Below are 17,543 nucleotides of genomic sequence, written 5' to 3'. Positions count from 1 at the left end.
TACAGCATTGGTGAAAGAGACTCCCATAGCAGCACAAGCAGCGACGAAGAACTCGACGACAGCGGAGATGAAGATGAGTGCCAGTGAAAGTTGCATTCGAAAATAACAGTGTTAAATACTTCTTTTCAGTAGCTACAAATGCTTTTTGCCGCCAAACGTTTTTTTAAAGCAGAAGGAAAGTTTGTAATAAATTTATATCCTGCCTTCTATGTTTATTCTATAGCAGTTTTTTTGATATTCAAACATTATGCCATTTTAAAGTTTTACTAAAATATTTCACGTGACCCCCCCTTTTTCCCTTATTTTTTTGGGATGGCCCCCCCTCGAAAGCCATTTTTTTTCGCATGGCCCCCCCCCCAAATCCCACCAGCCCCCCCTACCTTATAAAAAATGAACGGTCCCTAATTGAAATTAATTAATTAAACAAACACTAGAATTTACACCTTATGGCGTTAGCGCTTGTTGCTCAGTACCTTAGTGAACAGCAGCCCCCTAAACCATCCCTATAGTGCACTCTGCACTAAAAAGGGAAGACAAATTATTGTGAGACTGTTTTCATCTCTAAGTTAAATCTCAAAAAAGAGATCACCTGGCCGGACGACTAGGGATCTTTTTTCTTGTTGCCCAAAGATGGAAGCCGGTCACCTCAGGCAACCGGGCACTGCTAGAGCACAGCCTTGTTATCATACACGTGTATGTCCAAAATACTTTTTGGCTCACTTACATTTTAGGCAGGGTGGAGGAGGGGGGTGGGGGGTTAAGGGACTCATATCTGAAAGGGATGTTTTTGTTTCAAAAAAGAGGTTGGCATTTACAAGAATACCACATGTAAAAACCAAAATACTAATCTCAAACATAGCAATATGAAATATACTACAAATTCTGTGCTTGTTAATTGAACATCAGTCTTGTTAAGGTTGTTAGCCATAATTATAATAAAAGGAATAAGTCAATAAATGGATGAGCCAGACATTCATTTAATTGCTCAGACTGAACACTTACGACAGGTACTCCTCTTTGTTTTCCTCTGTGACCTTGATATTGGCACCATTAGGTTTTAAGTCATGGGAAGTAATTTTTCCCAGAAGCTCCATGTCTACTGCAAATTCCATGTCCAGTCCACACTCCTCTATATTGTTATCCCTATGACAAACATTGAGAAACATAAACAACAGTTGAGGATAACGAGCCTACAGTAAAACAAACCACAGAGATAAGAGTGATATACTTAAATGTGTCAATAAAATAAGCTAATATGTTTAGGTTGAACAAAGATGTACTTTTATTGCCCAGTGAGGCATTTGTTTTCTATAATTAAATGAGGCAAAAAATTGTTATAATCAGGTGCCCATTCTCCATAAGACAACAAATAGAATAAAACTTAGTATCAATACGCACTTGATCCAAACAAGAGAGTTATAAAACTCAGGATCAATAGATTCCAAGTCTTTCATAGTTTGCTTTTTGTTTAACATTCTCTTGTAAAAAGGAAGCGTGAACCCTCTGTCAATAAACTTTCCATGATATAGAGCCTGCAATGAGAAGAAGAACATTACTAGCTACAGTGAATAAGCTATAAGTTTAAAGTTGCAAGGAGTTCCAAAGCAGCTGTGGACATAAAAACATCTAATAACATTGAAAGCAGACAGACAGTCAGACAGACAAACAGACTGACAGACAGACAGGCAGACAGACAGACAGACAGGCAGACAGACAGACAATTTCAACAGTTATTGGCCCTTCAGGGCACACACCAACACTTTGGGTGATCAGTTGTTCTTGGTCTAAGCAATGGACATCAGTGTTCTCTGCCACTCAGGCTTGCATTGTATCACGCTCGTATTACAGCTTGCCCTTGTGTTAGTGTTGTAACTGTCAGGTGTCTGTTTGTTGCTTGTGTTTTTCCCCTTCCACCCCTACCCTAAGGTATTTTTTTTTTAAGATTTAGTTATCATTTATTTATTGGAATTCTTGTTCTACTGTGACTGCTGCCTAGGTTCTCTGTGGGTGCGGGGAGGACTTGGACTGGGTTGCAGGTAGTGCCTGCCATGTGGATGGTCCTACATTGTGGGGCTTTGTAATGCATCTACAGACTTACCATTGCTATTAGACGTCCTATGAACCTGAAGTACTGCAGATGATCAGGATTGACATACGATGCTACAAACACAAACACTGATCAGTATTGACATATGATGAACATACAAACACAAACAGTGAATTATAACTTAAACTTAACATACATAATTAAGGATGTGAGATTTAGGCAAGTCATCTTATTTTTCCCAAAATAAAAGCCAATAAATGGTTGATCAATTGAATTTGAATTACTGGTAATGATTTTTTTCCCTAATACAGTATTGACATTTGATATAATTATGTTGCTGTATTTTTTGCCATAAATATATTTTTTAAATATATTTACATAACATCAATGTATAAGGAAAGGAAGCTCTGGGAAGCTAATAAGGCTTCCATGTTTGTAAAGGACTATCAAAGATACCAAAGACTGAACAAAAGAATACTAAAGAGCATGCAATGCATGCAGAAGCCATGATGTTTGGCAATGTCTTGGCTATCCTGGCCATTGCATAACAAACTTACAAATGTACAGCATGTGGTAAATAAAAGTAACTATAAAAATGAGCATGGAATGAGAAGAATTGGCAGGAATAAAATGGGCTAAAGAAATGGGGGTCAGAACAGTGGAGTGGTGAGAGGAAGAAAAAAATAACTCTTAGTTGGCAGTTTTTTCTTCATTATTTGGAAGTCACATGACCAGAACAAAACACACAGTCATCTAAAGCTTAAGGATGTTCGCACTAATTGTTTCTGGGCATCCTTACTGTGCATACAAATTCACACACCACGTCATGCATCAATGCGTGCGCTAAGTAATAAAATGAAAAATGATAGGGCAGATGGCCATTGCTATAGCTTTGCCTGGATTTAATGATCTTGGACGTTCAGTGACCCCTATTTTTCTTTTGAGGGATCATTTTCTCTACTGATTTTCTACGTTCAGCAAAAAAATGAAGAAAATCTATTAATTAGAAGTTTGAATTTTTTGCAAAATGCACCATCAAATTCTGTTATTTCTAACTCTTCATTTATCTGTGCGATGGTTTCAAATGCCTCTTGCAGGGTTAACTTTTGTGAAAACGTTGGCAATATTTGGAATTATTTATGCAACAGACCCACTTCTACAAAATATGACTAAGATCGTTTGCCTCCGTTGACTCACCTTCGATATTTTTAACCATAAACCCCTATAGATCATGCTGATTTATGCGTGCCAATTTTTCAAAGTCAGGGTAGTTTTCCACACACTTTATCTCAGTGACTCCCAATTTTTTTTGCATTTCTGACACAAGTAACTCATTATCTGACTGCAGTAAAATCCAAATGTAAAATGAAGTGGGAAGGTGATCAAAAGTTGTCTTAGAGGGTTTCTTCATTTATAATTATTTATTTCCAACTGAAAGATCTTCCAAATAATAAATATTTTAATTCGTAAAACACATGTTTAGATGGAGTGCCGAGAGATGTGGTTTAACGACATTGGAGAGTTCATGAAGCTCTTCTAATGTAAATATACCATGATCATTTATAAATACAGCTTTATGTGCCTACTGGTGCCTCAAGAACTGATGATGATTTAAATAAATGATTTTGGTAAAGCAACCATTTACTTTTCCCTAAGACTACTTGCTGATGATACTTCTTTAAATTCCACTGGTAAAGATCTAGATGTATTGCTTCAGAGAACAAACTCTGAATTGCCAGCTATTTATGACTGGTTGTGCTTAAGGTGGCCGAACACAGTTTTCAAGAGCCTATGCCTAATTCACCATTACTTTTAAGCTATTTATACTTTGGTGCCCGTTTTTCGCAAGAGTCAAGGTTAACCACAGAAGGGCTTATTCTTGCATTTTGGCTAAGATGTGTGCTGTTGCCATGGCAATGGGGCTGGTTAAAAACAAGGCTTAAAAAATGGTTTTTGTTTACGAATTGACATTAAAACCCTTCTGTCAACACTGTTCTAATAAAATTTTGACATAGGTGATTTTCGTAATTCGCCGTAAATCATTTTCACTGCATGTTCTGTATTGTTAAAAATTCCCTATGTCAAAATTCAGATTTTTTGCGATAGATCATTCATGTGGTTTCTGAACTATTTTTCCACCAAATTTCTTGAAATTCTAACAACTGGATCGTTAGAAATCGCAAGTTTCTGCAAAAGCAATCGGTCTCAATTTTTTGAGCAACTGTGCATGCGCTGCATTTAACTGGGTTCTTTCGGTAACAAAGAAAAAGTTGAGAATTGCTGGGTTCTTTGCGTTGTTACTTTTCCTAACATATCTTTGTAATAAAAGACTAAAGCCATCAATAAACTGCATTCAATAATACATCAGCAAAAGCGCACACAAAAACTGTGTTCGGCCACCTTAAATAAATTAACCCTGAATTTAAGTAAGACAAAATACTTGGTTTTTCAACTGTGACAAAAAAATTAATTTTAATCTATATCCTCTCCTCAAAATAGCAGATCAGGACCTAGTACAGTCTTTCATTATTGATCATATTACTCCCCACTACACAACCTTAGCCTCATTAAGCTTCCTGACATTTAAATTATATATGTACCAACTATTTTATGATCACCTAATTGACAAAAAGTCTCTGAATCTCATCCTGTCTCTAGTATCTGAGCAACATAATTACACTACTTGAAGTGTGTCCTTACAACACCTGAATCCAAAATCCTTAAGATTAAATATATAATTTTAAAGAAAATTTTGCCCAACTATTATTGAATGCTATTAGTGGAATAACATTCCTTTATCTATATGTAATAAGCCAACCAGAAAACTATTTAAAAAACTACTTAACAAGTTTTATTTTGCTCAGTGTTAATAATTTTAACATAATATATTTATTTACTATGCTTTTACTCTTTCCTCTCTTATACTAGTTTTCTTTTATCCTAAAATAAATGTATTTAATTAAAGGACATATAATTGACTATATTTTGCCCTTTCCACTTCTTTTTCACTGCACTAGCTTATTTCTTAACAATATTGTATTCATTTCATCAAGTAAAGACATGAAAAATACAAATAAATGAGACCCAGAGACTCAAAAGAATGTGCTGTCAGTACCTGGATTGATTTGAAGACTGTAGTTACTCTTGTTTGCATATTCAAATAAGCAGTACATTGGGTTGAGCACTTCATGGGAAAGAAGAAAGAACCACTCCCTGTTGAAGAAGTAAGCAATGTTTACAATATTATTACATTAACAACAGTCACTATTCAAGGTTGATCATCAGTATATGGAAATCCTACCTTGCAACACCACCATAATCTAGACCTTCTTCTCCTTTGAAGATAATGTACAGCCTCCGACGCAAGTCATGTGGAGCATATCGCATAACCTGACACAGACAATATCACTATAGCATATAATTTTTTCCCAAATGATACAGTAAGTAACAAACATGCAAGAGTGAAGTTACTTTAATTATTAAACACACGCAGAAACAATTGCAGATAAAATATATAACACCAAATGAAGTCTTCTTTTGCAGATTCCTACACTTCTCTGAGCAGAAGATCCCAAAGAAGCCGTTTATGGCAGAAGCTACAATTGTTTCATGAAGCATCAAAGTTGGGTAAAATCACAGTATTTCAAAACATTATCAAGTGAATGAACCAGTCAGATGGGTGTGGTCTGTGTTTGTGACATCATTCCATGACAGCAACTGCATAAGGATAACTTGCGAGCAGTGAGTTGTTTGTGACATTGTTCTGTGCTCAAAAGTGCATGCAAAATTGGGGGGGCCTTGGTAGTGTGGCCAACTAAACACTGCAGAGATCAAGATTTCATGTTTTTTTTGGTTGATTGGTAAGTGTTTACATCAAAGTTTGAATAATTCAGAGTTCGGTAGGGCAGGTTTTTGCCTGTGATTCAATAATTCCACTATTTTAAAGCCAAATTAGAAACCAGTAAGTGAAGCTCATTTTCAAACAGTTTTTTCATTACTCTTATAAGCCACCCCCCCCCCCCCCCCCCTTGACATGAGCACCTCTGTTTATAAACCCAATCAAAACTCTTTACAAAGTTGTTGTATAAGCTTGGGGCTTACAAATGGCCATTAATGGTAAATGTCAATTTTAAACAGTTACTATCACAATAATAAATCAATTTCATTTCATTTTAAGCAAGAGGAGGGCTTAACAGCAAGTAACAAACATTTTGCTTATAGGTAGATGGGCCCATAACCAGGCAGGGGGGGGGGGACTTATAAGATGCAGTTTATGGTATATTTAGTAAACATCTGAGTCTACAAACCTGCTGAAATGAGTCCTCAAATATGTTAGTTCTGTTGACTGTTATTTTAATATGACTTGGAAGAGAATTTGACTGTAAAGAAAGGCAACAACTCAGAATCCAAGGCTAACACAGATTTTTAATAAACAACAACAGCAGCAGTTGCCGTTTCCCTCATCCCATCCCAGCATGATCTACATACAATCCTACAAGCAACATGACAAGTAGACAAACATACAGTATGGGCATTCACCCTTTTCTCCTATACAGTGTTGCTGTGTAGTTTGACAAACAATGCCTCCTATTGGTGACTATTCTACAACATTGTTTGGGAGGAGAGACCTCTACTCCACAGCTCTTAAAACAAATTGCTTATGAATACATTAATGATCTTGACCTCACACTGGGACTTAGTGTTTGGTCAAGATGGCTGACTATTGGCCACGTTCTTTTCTTGAGCATTTATGAACCAAGATAGAGTCGAGATCCATAAACTCGTAAAAAAAAAAAAGAGAATGAGGCCAATAGCCAGCTGAACAAGCTTGATCAATAAAGGATTTATTACATGTCTTTTGGGGAATTTTTCTTGCGGGACACAGTGGGTAGTCCTGAGTGGGCAAGACAGCACCTTATAATATGCTATCTCCGTGAGTCGGAAAGATGAACCGAATCTTGCGCTGTGATTGGCTACCCGAGTAGGCAAGGTGGCATTATCTTGCCCACTCATGATTACCCACTGTGTCCTGCAAGAAAATAGTATTCTTTTTCTATGTTATAAATCTTTTACTGACCAAGCTTGTTCAGTCAAGATGGCTTGATGTCGGCCTTGTTCTTTTTTTTTTTTTTACAAGTCTCAGGCCATCAACACACACAAAAAAACACTTAGCCAATATCCAGCCATCTTGACCTCATGCATAGTCAATAACCCAATATATCTTGCCTGCTTGGCCAGTAAATCAGAGCACAGGATTTGGTTTATCTTGCCCAATCATGGAGCCAGCCATATAATAAAATACAATACACACCCCCTCCCCCAAAAACAATGTTGAAATAACAGGGCTAAGTTTGAAGGGAAAAAAAAAAACAAAATAGTAGTTTAGCGTCTAGTGATGCAGGTGAACACAGAATTATCATAGGCAGATTAAAGTAGAATGCAACAGACTTTTGACAACTATATGGAACTTAACAATGTTTGCACCCAACATGTTCCCAAGTTCAGATGCAGTAAGTTAAAGAGCAACTTTTTACAAAATAGCCAAAAAAAAAAATAGGTTCACGTTGGGTACGTGTGGACTTAGCGTCCTTTTTGCATTTTTGAATTTTCATAGCTTAAGGAGAAGGGGCTGCATATCAGGTTAGGCTGCTTCTTTCATTTGTTAGCTTGTTTAGTTCTTTGGTTGGTTAGTTAAAATATCTTTGAGGTTTGGGTGTTCTATATAAAAGAAACCCTGTTGTACAAGGACAGAGAAAACTATTTGTTTCATTTGGGAGTGCTACAGCCCCCCCCTACCCACCCCACCCCCCACTCCACCCCCTATGTATATGCTTAAAGCACAAACCTGAGAGGTATGAATTGACCCTTGTTGACCTTATTAAAACAGTTAGATTTTACACTTTTTAACTCAAGATTTTGAACCTTATTTTAAAACAAAATAGTATTTGTGGAGTAATTTGAGAATTCTGGATTAGAAATAGTATTTACTCTGACCATCTGTGTTAAAAATTGTTTTGAAATGAAATCCTCAGAAGATGAAGCCGCAATCCACACAAAAAAATTAGGGGGTCACCATGCTTGTTGAAAACAAAAGATGATGACAGGCCTACACAGACTCCCTTTGTGAATTGTGATAGCAATGCATTTTAGCCTTCAATTAAATTTTCACTCTAACGAGCATATCTTTAAGAGATTTGTCTCTTTTGTATGATATAGCCAGAGGTTTTGTATAGATGTTTTTCAGCAATGACCGGTTTTGTATTACAACCCAGTTATTCATTAAAATTTTTCCTCGGCCACCTACTACTGGGTGATATGTTGTGACAAATCTCAGTTGCAAGGGGACAGGAAATGGAAAATATTTGGGAGATTTAGAGATTTTTGTTTCTTCTCAAAATGGAGAAAGTCAGCAAAGGAAGTGATCTATGAAAAGAAAAGAGCGTATCACTGACAATTTTAAGGGATTAATCTGCGGGTGACATCAAAGCAACCAGTAGCAAGCCCAGTATACTTGCTCAATAATCCACAAAATGTGGCTACACAAATACATGTAAGTTCATCAAATGAATGCAAAGTTATCAAACATTTTGAAATGAATAAGATTTCAACTTTAAAAAACAAGGAAACTGTAACTAAGTTAACACTAATCTCTACCTGACAAAGATGTCTAAATTGTCCAACTTTCCATCTGAAGCTTCTTTCATAAGCAGGACCACCAGCAGCGCCTTTAATGCTGTGTAGCAGAAAGTACAATAAGTTTTACTTGAAGCCGTAGCAAATAATTATTTCAAAATTACTCCATGGAGTCCATGGATAGAGAAAAGTAGACTTTTTGATAAGGATAGTGTAAACAAGCAGTCAGTGCCTGCACCACCTCCTCCTTCTCTCCAATCCATCCCAAACTAATCTAGGACAAGCTAGCATAATACAACTCCTCATCTTCCTTGAAGCTACACTGTACTACAAGGTAGCAAACTATCAACATTTTGTTACTTAGCAGAATGAAATTTTCTGGGCATGGAGATGCAACTGAATTAGGAAAATGTAACTCAACTTAGGTGTACAACTGACTGCACAGCTCGACTACTGCATTCCAGTGTTGGTGATAAAATTAATGATAAAGGGTGCTTACCCAAGAGCTACACCTGTCCTTGGATCACTGAAAGTTGTTGTGCGTGTGTTGTGATCCACAAAGTAAGGTATGCCTTCATTTGTGTATCTCATTTCCCAGCCACTGGGGAGTGGTGTGTCAGAACCAAGTGCTCTGCAGTTAGATATAGTCAACAAAAACATCACTAGTTTGAATTGTACTTGAAGTTAGCAGGTTCATCAGCAAACAACAAAGTAAAATATCCAAAAGCAAACTCAGTGATCAATTGGAAAAAAAAAACTATTATTGAATTCAGTTATATGTCAGTGTCATTCAGAGCGATTATTTCCTAAGCCAAGAGTGATCTGCTCTCCTCTTAACATGAAACCACAATGTTTGCCCAGCCTCACTGAGGTGCTAATGTCAAAGGCAAATTCATATTCCATCTTCTAAACTAGCTTTTATCGTGCCTTTACTTGCTAAGCATTCACAGAAATCCAAAGAGCAAAAATATATTTAAATATCCTTACACTTGAGTTCGGGGATCTTCCCATTGGGTAGCTCTAGTGTTGTGGTTAACAAAATAAACTCGTCCATTGGATTCCTGTCTTCTCTCTGTGTACACAAGGTAATAGCTAAAAGTTAGCAGTCTAGCACTTGTAAAACTGCATGCTCAGTCAGGAAATAGAACTTACCCCAGCCAGCCGGGAGGGGTCCAAGGGGATCTGTTTCGGGTATGGAGGCGGTCTGTGAGACATGAACAAAGAGATGTTCAGCATACTGAATGGCTTTGTGAATGTTCCTTGCCCTAGTCAGAGCTCGATGTTGCAATCACCGGCATCACCAATGGGACAAAAATTTTTCACTGGCCACTAACTTTTCGCGCTTTTCACTGAAATACTTTTGCTTGTGACTAAACCTGAAAACTTAAGGGCCAGCTGGCCCCAACGTTTTTTCCTAAAAATCGAGCCCTGCTATGCATGGGTTGTTTACAGTGGTACTTTATCATCACTTTTTTTAAACAATATTCCATACATAGCTGTGATAAATTCAACTGGTGGTCTCAGGCTACTAGCAGGGATGGGGAAGGCTGTGCGCCATGTGCATGTGGCCCATAAAGCTACGAAGCAACGCATTATGAAAGTACCTACCGCGCCTGTGATGCCCCTAGCCGCAAAACAGCTAATAAAATATACACTATTTTGTTGAAAGGATTTCCATTTGTGAAATTTTCAGTGTAATCACAAATAAACACACGAGAAATCACGATGCCTTTGCTCTTTAATCAACGTTATAAAAAAACATTCGTTTTGTTTTCACCCCCAGACCCCTTACTCGGACTCTGCTCACAAACAAGGTTCTTGTAAGTAAGGTTGAGGTTCTTGAGGTTCTTCCAAGTAATTTCTCTTTTTAATGATAGAATTCACTGATTTGAATATGTTTTGCATGCTGTTATTAGCCAAATAATATGCCTCCAAAAGTTCCTAAATCAGAAAAGACTCAGACTGGGGCCATTTTGCACTATGAACACCAAGTCCGCCACAACAAAATAGGCTGATTTAGCAAGAGAACGGGAACGTCACTTGATGACAGCGTGCGCAGTACAAATACCCAAATATGGTCAAATTAGAACAGAATCCAGGTTATTCCGCGTGCCCTGCAGTCATCATTTGACGTTCCTGTCCTGTTGCTAAATCAGCCTATTGTGATCCTGAAAACAACGATCAAGACGAAGCCTTCTAGTTCCAAGGAACAAAAAAATATTGGTTAGCGTTTCATTAACTATTAGAGAGCAACAGGTGTGTTATGTAAAGTTCATGCATGGCTCAAGTTTTAAATTGTAAATGCAATGTTACTTGTCACTCCAAATCTAAAATGGAGCATGCCTCAGTAATGTTGATGTTGACTACTCTGTGTGTTAAGTATAATCAGTTCCAGTTCAGAATGTTTAGTGTAACCTCAATGGAAGGTTATTTAAATTGTCTTGGCTATAATTTATTCTGTGACTGTACACTTTAACTTAGCTCGAAGTCCAGTAAAAAGTATAAAACAACAGCAATCAAGAATTACGTATCGCTTGTCAAAATCTTTTAATGGCCCATTTATTTACCCTAATGGCCCAAACCTCTTTATAAATGGTCCATAACTTTCCAATGCCATGGGCCATAGGCTCATTTGCCCATTTTGCCTTCCCAGTCCCTGTACTAGCAGAATGTCAACTCAGAACTTTTAGCAATATCCATTTCTAAGGAACTTTGGGAAACAGAGCTTCTGAAAAAATAAACACTATTGACACTTACTGGGAGGAGAAACCTCTGCTGGAAGTTCTGCCGCTCAGTGTTAAGCAAAGCTCTATTCTGCATCTGCCAGTTTTCAAAATTTCGGACTGTTTCTGCTGTTGGTCGTTGCCACGTAGTTGTTCTAGTGTTGTGATCAACATAATATGTTCTTCCTCGCGAGTCTGTTCTCCGTTCCCACCTGAAGAGTGATTGTATATTTTTGTTTCATTAAAGATGAGAGTTTTTTTTAACTTTGCTTCTTTACATCCATTCTGTGTCAATTTCATAAGAGTACGACCTTAGGTTACAAACAGGAGGCTCACGAGACATCAATTTGCTCCTGTGCCATCATAGGAGCAAAGTGATCTGTTCTATTCATTACCACATAATGAAGACAGAGAAGCTGAGGTTTTATTCTTCAATTCATGTAATCAATACAGCACTGGAGAATAGAGGAAAGTGAGTTATACTAACCCTGGTGGCAGAGGCTGAGGCCTTTCCCATGCAGTTGTACGTGTGTTGTGATCTACATAGTATATCCTGCTGTGAGGGTCCACACGTTGCTCCCACCTAAAACAGAACAAATCAGGCACATCACTTCAAGAAGGGAAGATGAGCTTTTGTAGATTGGCTCTCATGGCTATTCTTGCAATAATAATACTATAAGGAAAATTTATAGCCAAAATTAAGTCATTCAGGTTAAGAATTAATACACCATTGTAAATCCTAGTATACTTCCCTATTATTTGTGTATCATGTTTAATGCAGTTAAATGCAACTTACAGGAGTTAACAACAAGAAGCCCCTGTGTTCCTGTGGTAGTCAGTGGTGTTTTTGATATGTGCATGCACCAGAATTCCACATGCTCTTGGACTGAGACCTGTTGGCAGCCTTCACAGCGGTAGTGTTTACAGTGAATGTTGTCTTGCATGGGAGCATATCTTTGAGCATTCCCCCTCCCTTCCCTCCCTCTTTCCACTGTTAATTCAGTGTGATGGGTGCCAGCCATGAGAGGGGTCTCCATCTAGGAGCTGGCCGCCAATAGTGGAAGCTCCTGAATGTCACCCAGCCTCCATTTAGTGATGCAGTTGTTATTGCTATTATTGTCATTATTTGGTATTTTTCACTTGCCATGGAAACAAAAATGGCCTCAGCTGGGGTTTGATGATATAAGTCAAACTGAGAGAAGGTGCATATTGAAGAAAACAATCTCATTTTAGTCTGTTCACTGTATTGAGAAAAATGTGCCATATCTAGTGAGAAATGCATAGGATGGAGGGACGATGCGTGATGTAACTAAGAAAACAATGCAATCAAAGAACAGAAACCAAACAATACTAGAAACTTCCCACAACACAAGATGACTTGCAGCCAAATTGACTTTCAGTGAGGGATGATGCACAATGTAACTAAGAAAACAATGCAATCAAAGAACAGAAACCAAACAATACTAGAAACCTCCCACAACACAAGATGACTTGCAGCCAAATTGACTTTCAGTGAGGGATGATGCACAATGTAACTAAGAAAACAATGCAATCAAAGAACAGGAAACAAACAATGCTAGGAACCTCCCACAACACAAGATGACTTGCAGCCAAATTAACTTTTAATTAGTCTGTATTCCATAATTCATATAATCCTATCTGAGACAAACAAGGGTCACAAGGAAATAACTGCTGAATGATTTGCATGCTTTGTAAGCCCTCAGCATAGAATATATTACACAACCAAGATGAAGAACAGCATTCACCTTCCAATCAAATTGGAAACCTCGAGTCAAACATCTATCACGCTACTAATTATCCTAGATGTCTGTTAAAATGGCTTTTTTTCAAACTGTTGCACACACCATTAGTTTCATTCACAGATTCAAAAAAGTAATCATGTGATGACAAATTTCATGATTGTGTGATGAGTAAATCTCTTGTCTTCAGGGAATCTGCTTCACAATTTGTTTGCAAGTTTGTTGAGTTTTGAACTTTCTATCAAGATACCATTCAAGATACAGAGAAGAGTTTGACTTATGCAAAATCCATGGCATGGATAAAATTTGCCTTGAACTTTCTACTTTTGAGGAATTTACAACTGCTGTGCTGCAAACTGTAGCCAAGAGATGTGTGTTATCACATGATCACTTTTTTGAATCTGCTGCTGAAACCAATGATGCGTGAGATGAATCCATTTCAGTGAAATATATTTCATTGAAGAGGTCAAAATACTAAAACAAACTGAAACAAGAGACCTTCATACATTGAAAAATAATTGCTATCTCTTTTGGAGAAATGGTAGCATTATACCCAGCCCATTTTATGAAGCTCAAATAGCCGTAGAAGTTTTCATAGAATGTTACACCTCTAAGCATTTATCACTTATCACTTCTCTTGCATTTACACATAAATGGTGGCATGTTACCATGGTTAACTAATGAGACAATTTCAGATTGTATAGTTCCAGAAAATATCCATACCCACCCCAAGGAAGGTTAATGGAAATTCAAAGGGGGAGGCAGGGTGAGATGAAATTAAAAAACTCTGCTTGCCCTTCACCCAAGCTGTAATTTCATCTCACTAGCCCAACTCTCTGAGGAGCTAGCCCAAAATTATTTATTTAAAAAGGTAATTAAATTAATGTAATATGCAAAAATAATGTAAATTAATAATACGGAGCTTAGATGAACTAATTCTCTTCACTTTCCCTTTTGAATTAAACCTTATACAATAAAACATTCAATGAGTGGTTCTGGAAAATATCCAGACCCCCCACAGAAAGTTTTTTTTCCAGTTTGACCCCTCCCCCCAGGATTTTCCAGGGGGCTTCATGGTACTCCCCCCTATCCACTGGAATTTCCATGATTTTTCGACTGGGTACCACAACACCGTGGAAATTCCATATCCATAAAAAACAAGACTTAAGTCATTTATTTTTATCCCCTAAGTACTATTATAAAATTTAGCAGCAGCTATTCATAGTTATATTATAGATGAAGATGCAAGGTGGCGTATTTCTTCACAAACAATCGTAAACATTGATTTTGTCACATGACGTGCATGTACGCTATTTTATCATACATTATTTAGGGGGTATTTACTAGGTCAGGATCAAAGCTGCTAGGTAATGAATGATTAAGGCTCTGAGATTTAATTTTCCTAAAAATGACCGTGGAAAATTTGACACGTAAATTCATGTCATGTTAAAAATGAGTTTGAACTAACAACTGACTTGGTAGCACTTTACTCCCAAATGGCATAGCAGCTGATTTTTTCTTCATTCAAAGAAGTTTTCCTACGAGAATCTAGTTGTAATTTGGCAAATTTTGACTTGTTTTCTTGGTGCGATTAATTTACAAGGTAAGGACATTTTGTTTATTGTATTAAGTGAGTTGTGCCAGCTATATTGCAAGGAGTCATTGTACTCTCGTAAGCTAATATTTGTCTTCTTGAACTGATTTGTGCGGGTTGCACGACAGAGTCTCAAATATTCTCAGACTGCCTCTCAGGCGTCTGAAACTTAGAGAAACTATTACTTTGCACTGTACTTCAACTTTAAACGTAGTTTCCAGTGCTTTTTGACTTGATCAGAAGAAAATATGGGGATCTCCATTCAATAATTTGATTCAAGGATCGCCTTTCATGACAATTTCAAGAAAACAAAAGATGCCTTGAGCGCATTTTAAGGATTGTTTTTTGGAATATAATGCTCATGATGTTTTAATTAAGTGTGTTTTATTTGCCAACATTGAAGCTGGTTATTGGACAATACAAGATGTGGAATCAAGCAGTGTTTTGGTTTACACAAATGATGTACTACAATGTACTGGTATATATTTCATTGCTTATAAGACAGGCAAATGATGTGGAGGAAAATCCGGGTCCTACGATATTTGATGTCATTGACCCAATGAGAACAGTGCCTGCTGACTACAGTCAAGGAAATGAAGCACTCTTTGGTGAAAATGCTGGTAAGCAATGTGTAGCAATGTCAGTTACTGCTATTATTTATCATCAAATAGAACATATCAGTGAATGATCTTCTACCACAATGAATGATATTTTGACCATTGGAAATAATCTATGTGTTTCTATAAGATATTCTGTGTAGGCAAATGATTATTTGCTGTTAATTGATGTTCCATGTGTTGTTTCACTTTTACAACAAAGTGTATACATTACAATACAGTGAGTCATTAACTGGAAGTTTGTTCATGACATCAAATAATGGTGTACACGTCTCTTCAAAATTCACTGACGGAAGTATTTCCAAATTCTAAACTAAACCACAGTTGTTGTTTGTTAACTGTTGGCATCAATACAGTTGCATTGTTTAAAAATTCTGAACAAAGCTCTACGATTTTTGACTCTCGTTCAAAAGATATTTATGGAATACCCCATTCATTTGGGAAGTGGTAACTTTGCTGAGCATTGAAGGCCTTGAAACCCTTGTATCATATTTACAAATGTCTTGCTCAGAAGTAGGGGTTGTTCCTTTTGAAATCAAAGGTTTTTTAATCAGTGATTGTCAACCTGATTTGGAAAGTGTTCCAGTGTAGTGTTGTTACAGTATAGACAAGTTTTAGAACTTAAAAATTGTCCATTTCAACCTTGCGATAAAAAGAACGTCATTTCACTTATGTTGCTTCTTCAGCTAAACTAAATAAACATTTGAGTTTGAAAACAATTCTCTTTCACTGACCTTGTTAGCAATAAGGAGGGGATATCATAAACTCGTTGATGGATGGGTCGTACTTGGTACATTTTAAAGCAAAATGCGAGCGCTATAGATAAATATTACATACAGTGACCACGGCGAAAGTAAGTTTAATAACTCTCAACACTAAATAAATAATAATCTTAATTCGCATGGGAAGAAAGCTACTACAAAGCCATGAACGAAATGTGATATTCAAGAACTTGCACAAATTGCATTTAAATCATGACCATCCTGAAATACTCGAAGATACAAAGAAAAAAAAACAATAAACAGACAAACATATTAATGAAGTGAGCAAACAACCATGTGCGTGACTTCCACGTAATCTAAAATTTCGCATTGACAACAGAACGATACGAGATTCAGCGTGTCCGGCCTAAACTTAAATTACAGCAAAAGTTTTGATTTTTGCAAACAGCTTTTGCAGTACATTCTTCATGTCATGGCTTTAGAATGATGCTCCCAAAACTAACATGAAATTATTCCGAACTAGTACGTTACCAACTCCTGAGAAGCTTTATATATTGGTGAGTAACCCTTTTTTGAGTTGGCGCAAAAGCCGTTTCACTGATCTGGCAAGCTTTCTTTCCGTTGATGTTGCTGCCCACATTTGCTTTCTCTGTAATTACATAATATACCTTTATGTCTTTGTTTCGTGCTGCCACATTTGATCTAAATTGGATTATTCACGCCTGTCAAAACAATGGTGTTAGCCAATCTCTGGCTACAGATCAATGCAACTTTTGATCATCCACAAAACCTTGTCTTTGTTCATTTGCTGGAAATTGTCTCAGTACACAGAAGTGATTGACGTAAACAGGGCAAGGCTGATCATTTGAGTCACGGTTCAGTACACCATTGTGTAACTTACAATTTCAGTCACGTAACTTGTTTAAGACATGCCAAATTTAGCACTAGTGCTCTTTTCAAGTTTTTTTTTTGGCTTGTATTTTGGGGAGCTCAGAACAATCCCTTAAAAAATGTCTCCCCCTTTGGGGGTAGGAGGGGGGCGGGCGAAAAGAACAATACATGTAAGTATTTGGCTTGCGCACTTTTCACAATAACAAAAAAATGTATTTTTTATATGTGCTTAACAAATGCTGTTCAAAAAAGGTAACATACTAACAAAATTTTACGATTGTGATCTTTAGGAGGGTGGCATGGAGTGGTGAGTGACAAGGCTAAAACCAACGACTGCAAATGAGACCATGTGTAAAAAGTAGAAGCCGAAAGTTTTTTTTAATTTCTTGTTCAATGACTGTTACGAAAACATTTACTGCTCCAAGTATTTCCAGTATTGCCGTACAAGCAAATAAATAGCCTAAGCCACCAAAAAGTAATTTATCTGTTGAAAACGATGACTAAACGTTCAACAACATGCCAAAAAGCTTCCACGGAGGAAAGAAAAGGCATATTG

At 37.1% G+C, this 17,543-nt stretch overlaps 1 protein-coding gene across 2 annotated transcripts in view; it reads right to left on the bottom strand.

Annotated features, from left to right (window-relative positions):
- LOC145465860 (NEDD4-like E3 ubiquitin-protein ligase WWP1) overlaps positions 1 to 17,543 on the bottom strand; it is a 42,239-nt gene that overhangs the window by 7,988 nt on the left and 16,708 nt on the right. For both annotated transcript variants that reach the window (XM_081449617.1, XM_081449618.1), the window contains 12 exons: positions 11,891 to 11,986; positions 11,438 to 11,615; positions 9,833 to 9,884; positions 9,668 to 9,752; positions 9,180 to 9,311; positions 8,702 to 8,780; positions 6,355 to 6,426; positions 5,349 to 5,437; positions 5,163 to 5,260; positions 2,099 to 2,160; positions 1,399 to 1,532; positions 1,003 to 1,143 (listed from right to left, as the gene is read on the bottom strand). In XM_081449617.1, the coding sequence (XP_081305743.1) occupies positions 1,003 to 1,143; positions 1,399 to 1,532; positions 2,099 to 2,160; positions 5,163 to 5,260; positions 5,349 to 5,437; positions 6,355 to 6,426; positions 8,702 to 8,780; positions 9,180 to 9,311; positions 9,668 to 9,752; positions 9,833 to 9,884; positions 11,438 to 11,615; positions 11,891 to 11,986 (1,218 nt within the window). The remainder of the gene's footprint in view (positions 1 to 1,002; positions 1,144 to 1,398; positions 1,533 to 2,098; positions 2,161 to 5,162; positions 5,261 to 5,348; positions 5,438 to 6,354; positions 6,427 to 8,701; positions 8,781 to 9,179; positions 9,312 to 9,667; positions 9,753 to 9,832; positions 9,885 to 11,437; positions 11,616 to 11,890; positions 11,987 to 17,543) is intronic.

This window comes from Orbicella franksi, chromosome 13, assembly GCF_964199315.1.
Source record: "Orbicella franksi chromosome 13, jaOrbFran1.1, whole genome shotgun sequence".
Taxonomy (NCBI): domain Eukaryota; kingdom Metazoa; phylum Cnidaria; class Anthozoa; order Scleractinia; family Merulinidae; genus Orbicella; species Orbicella franksi.
Note: the sequence above shows the minus strand (reverse complement) of the source record. Positions and strands in the feature narration are given on the sequence as shown.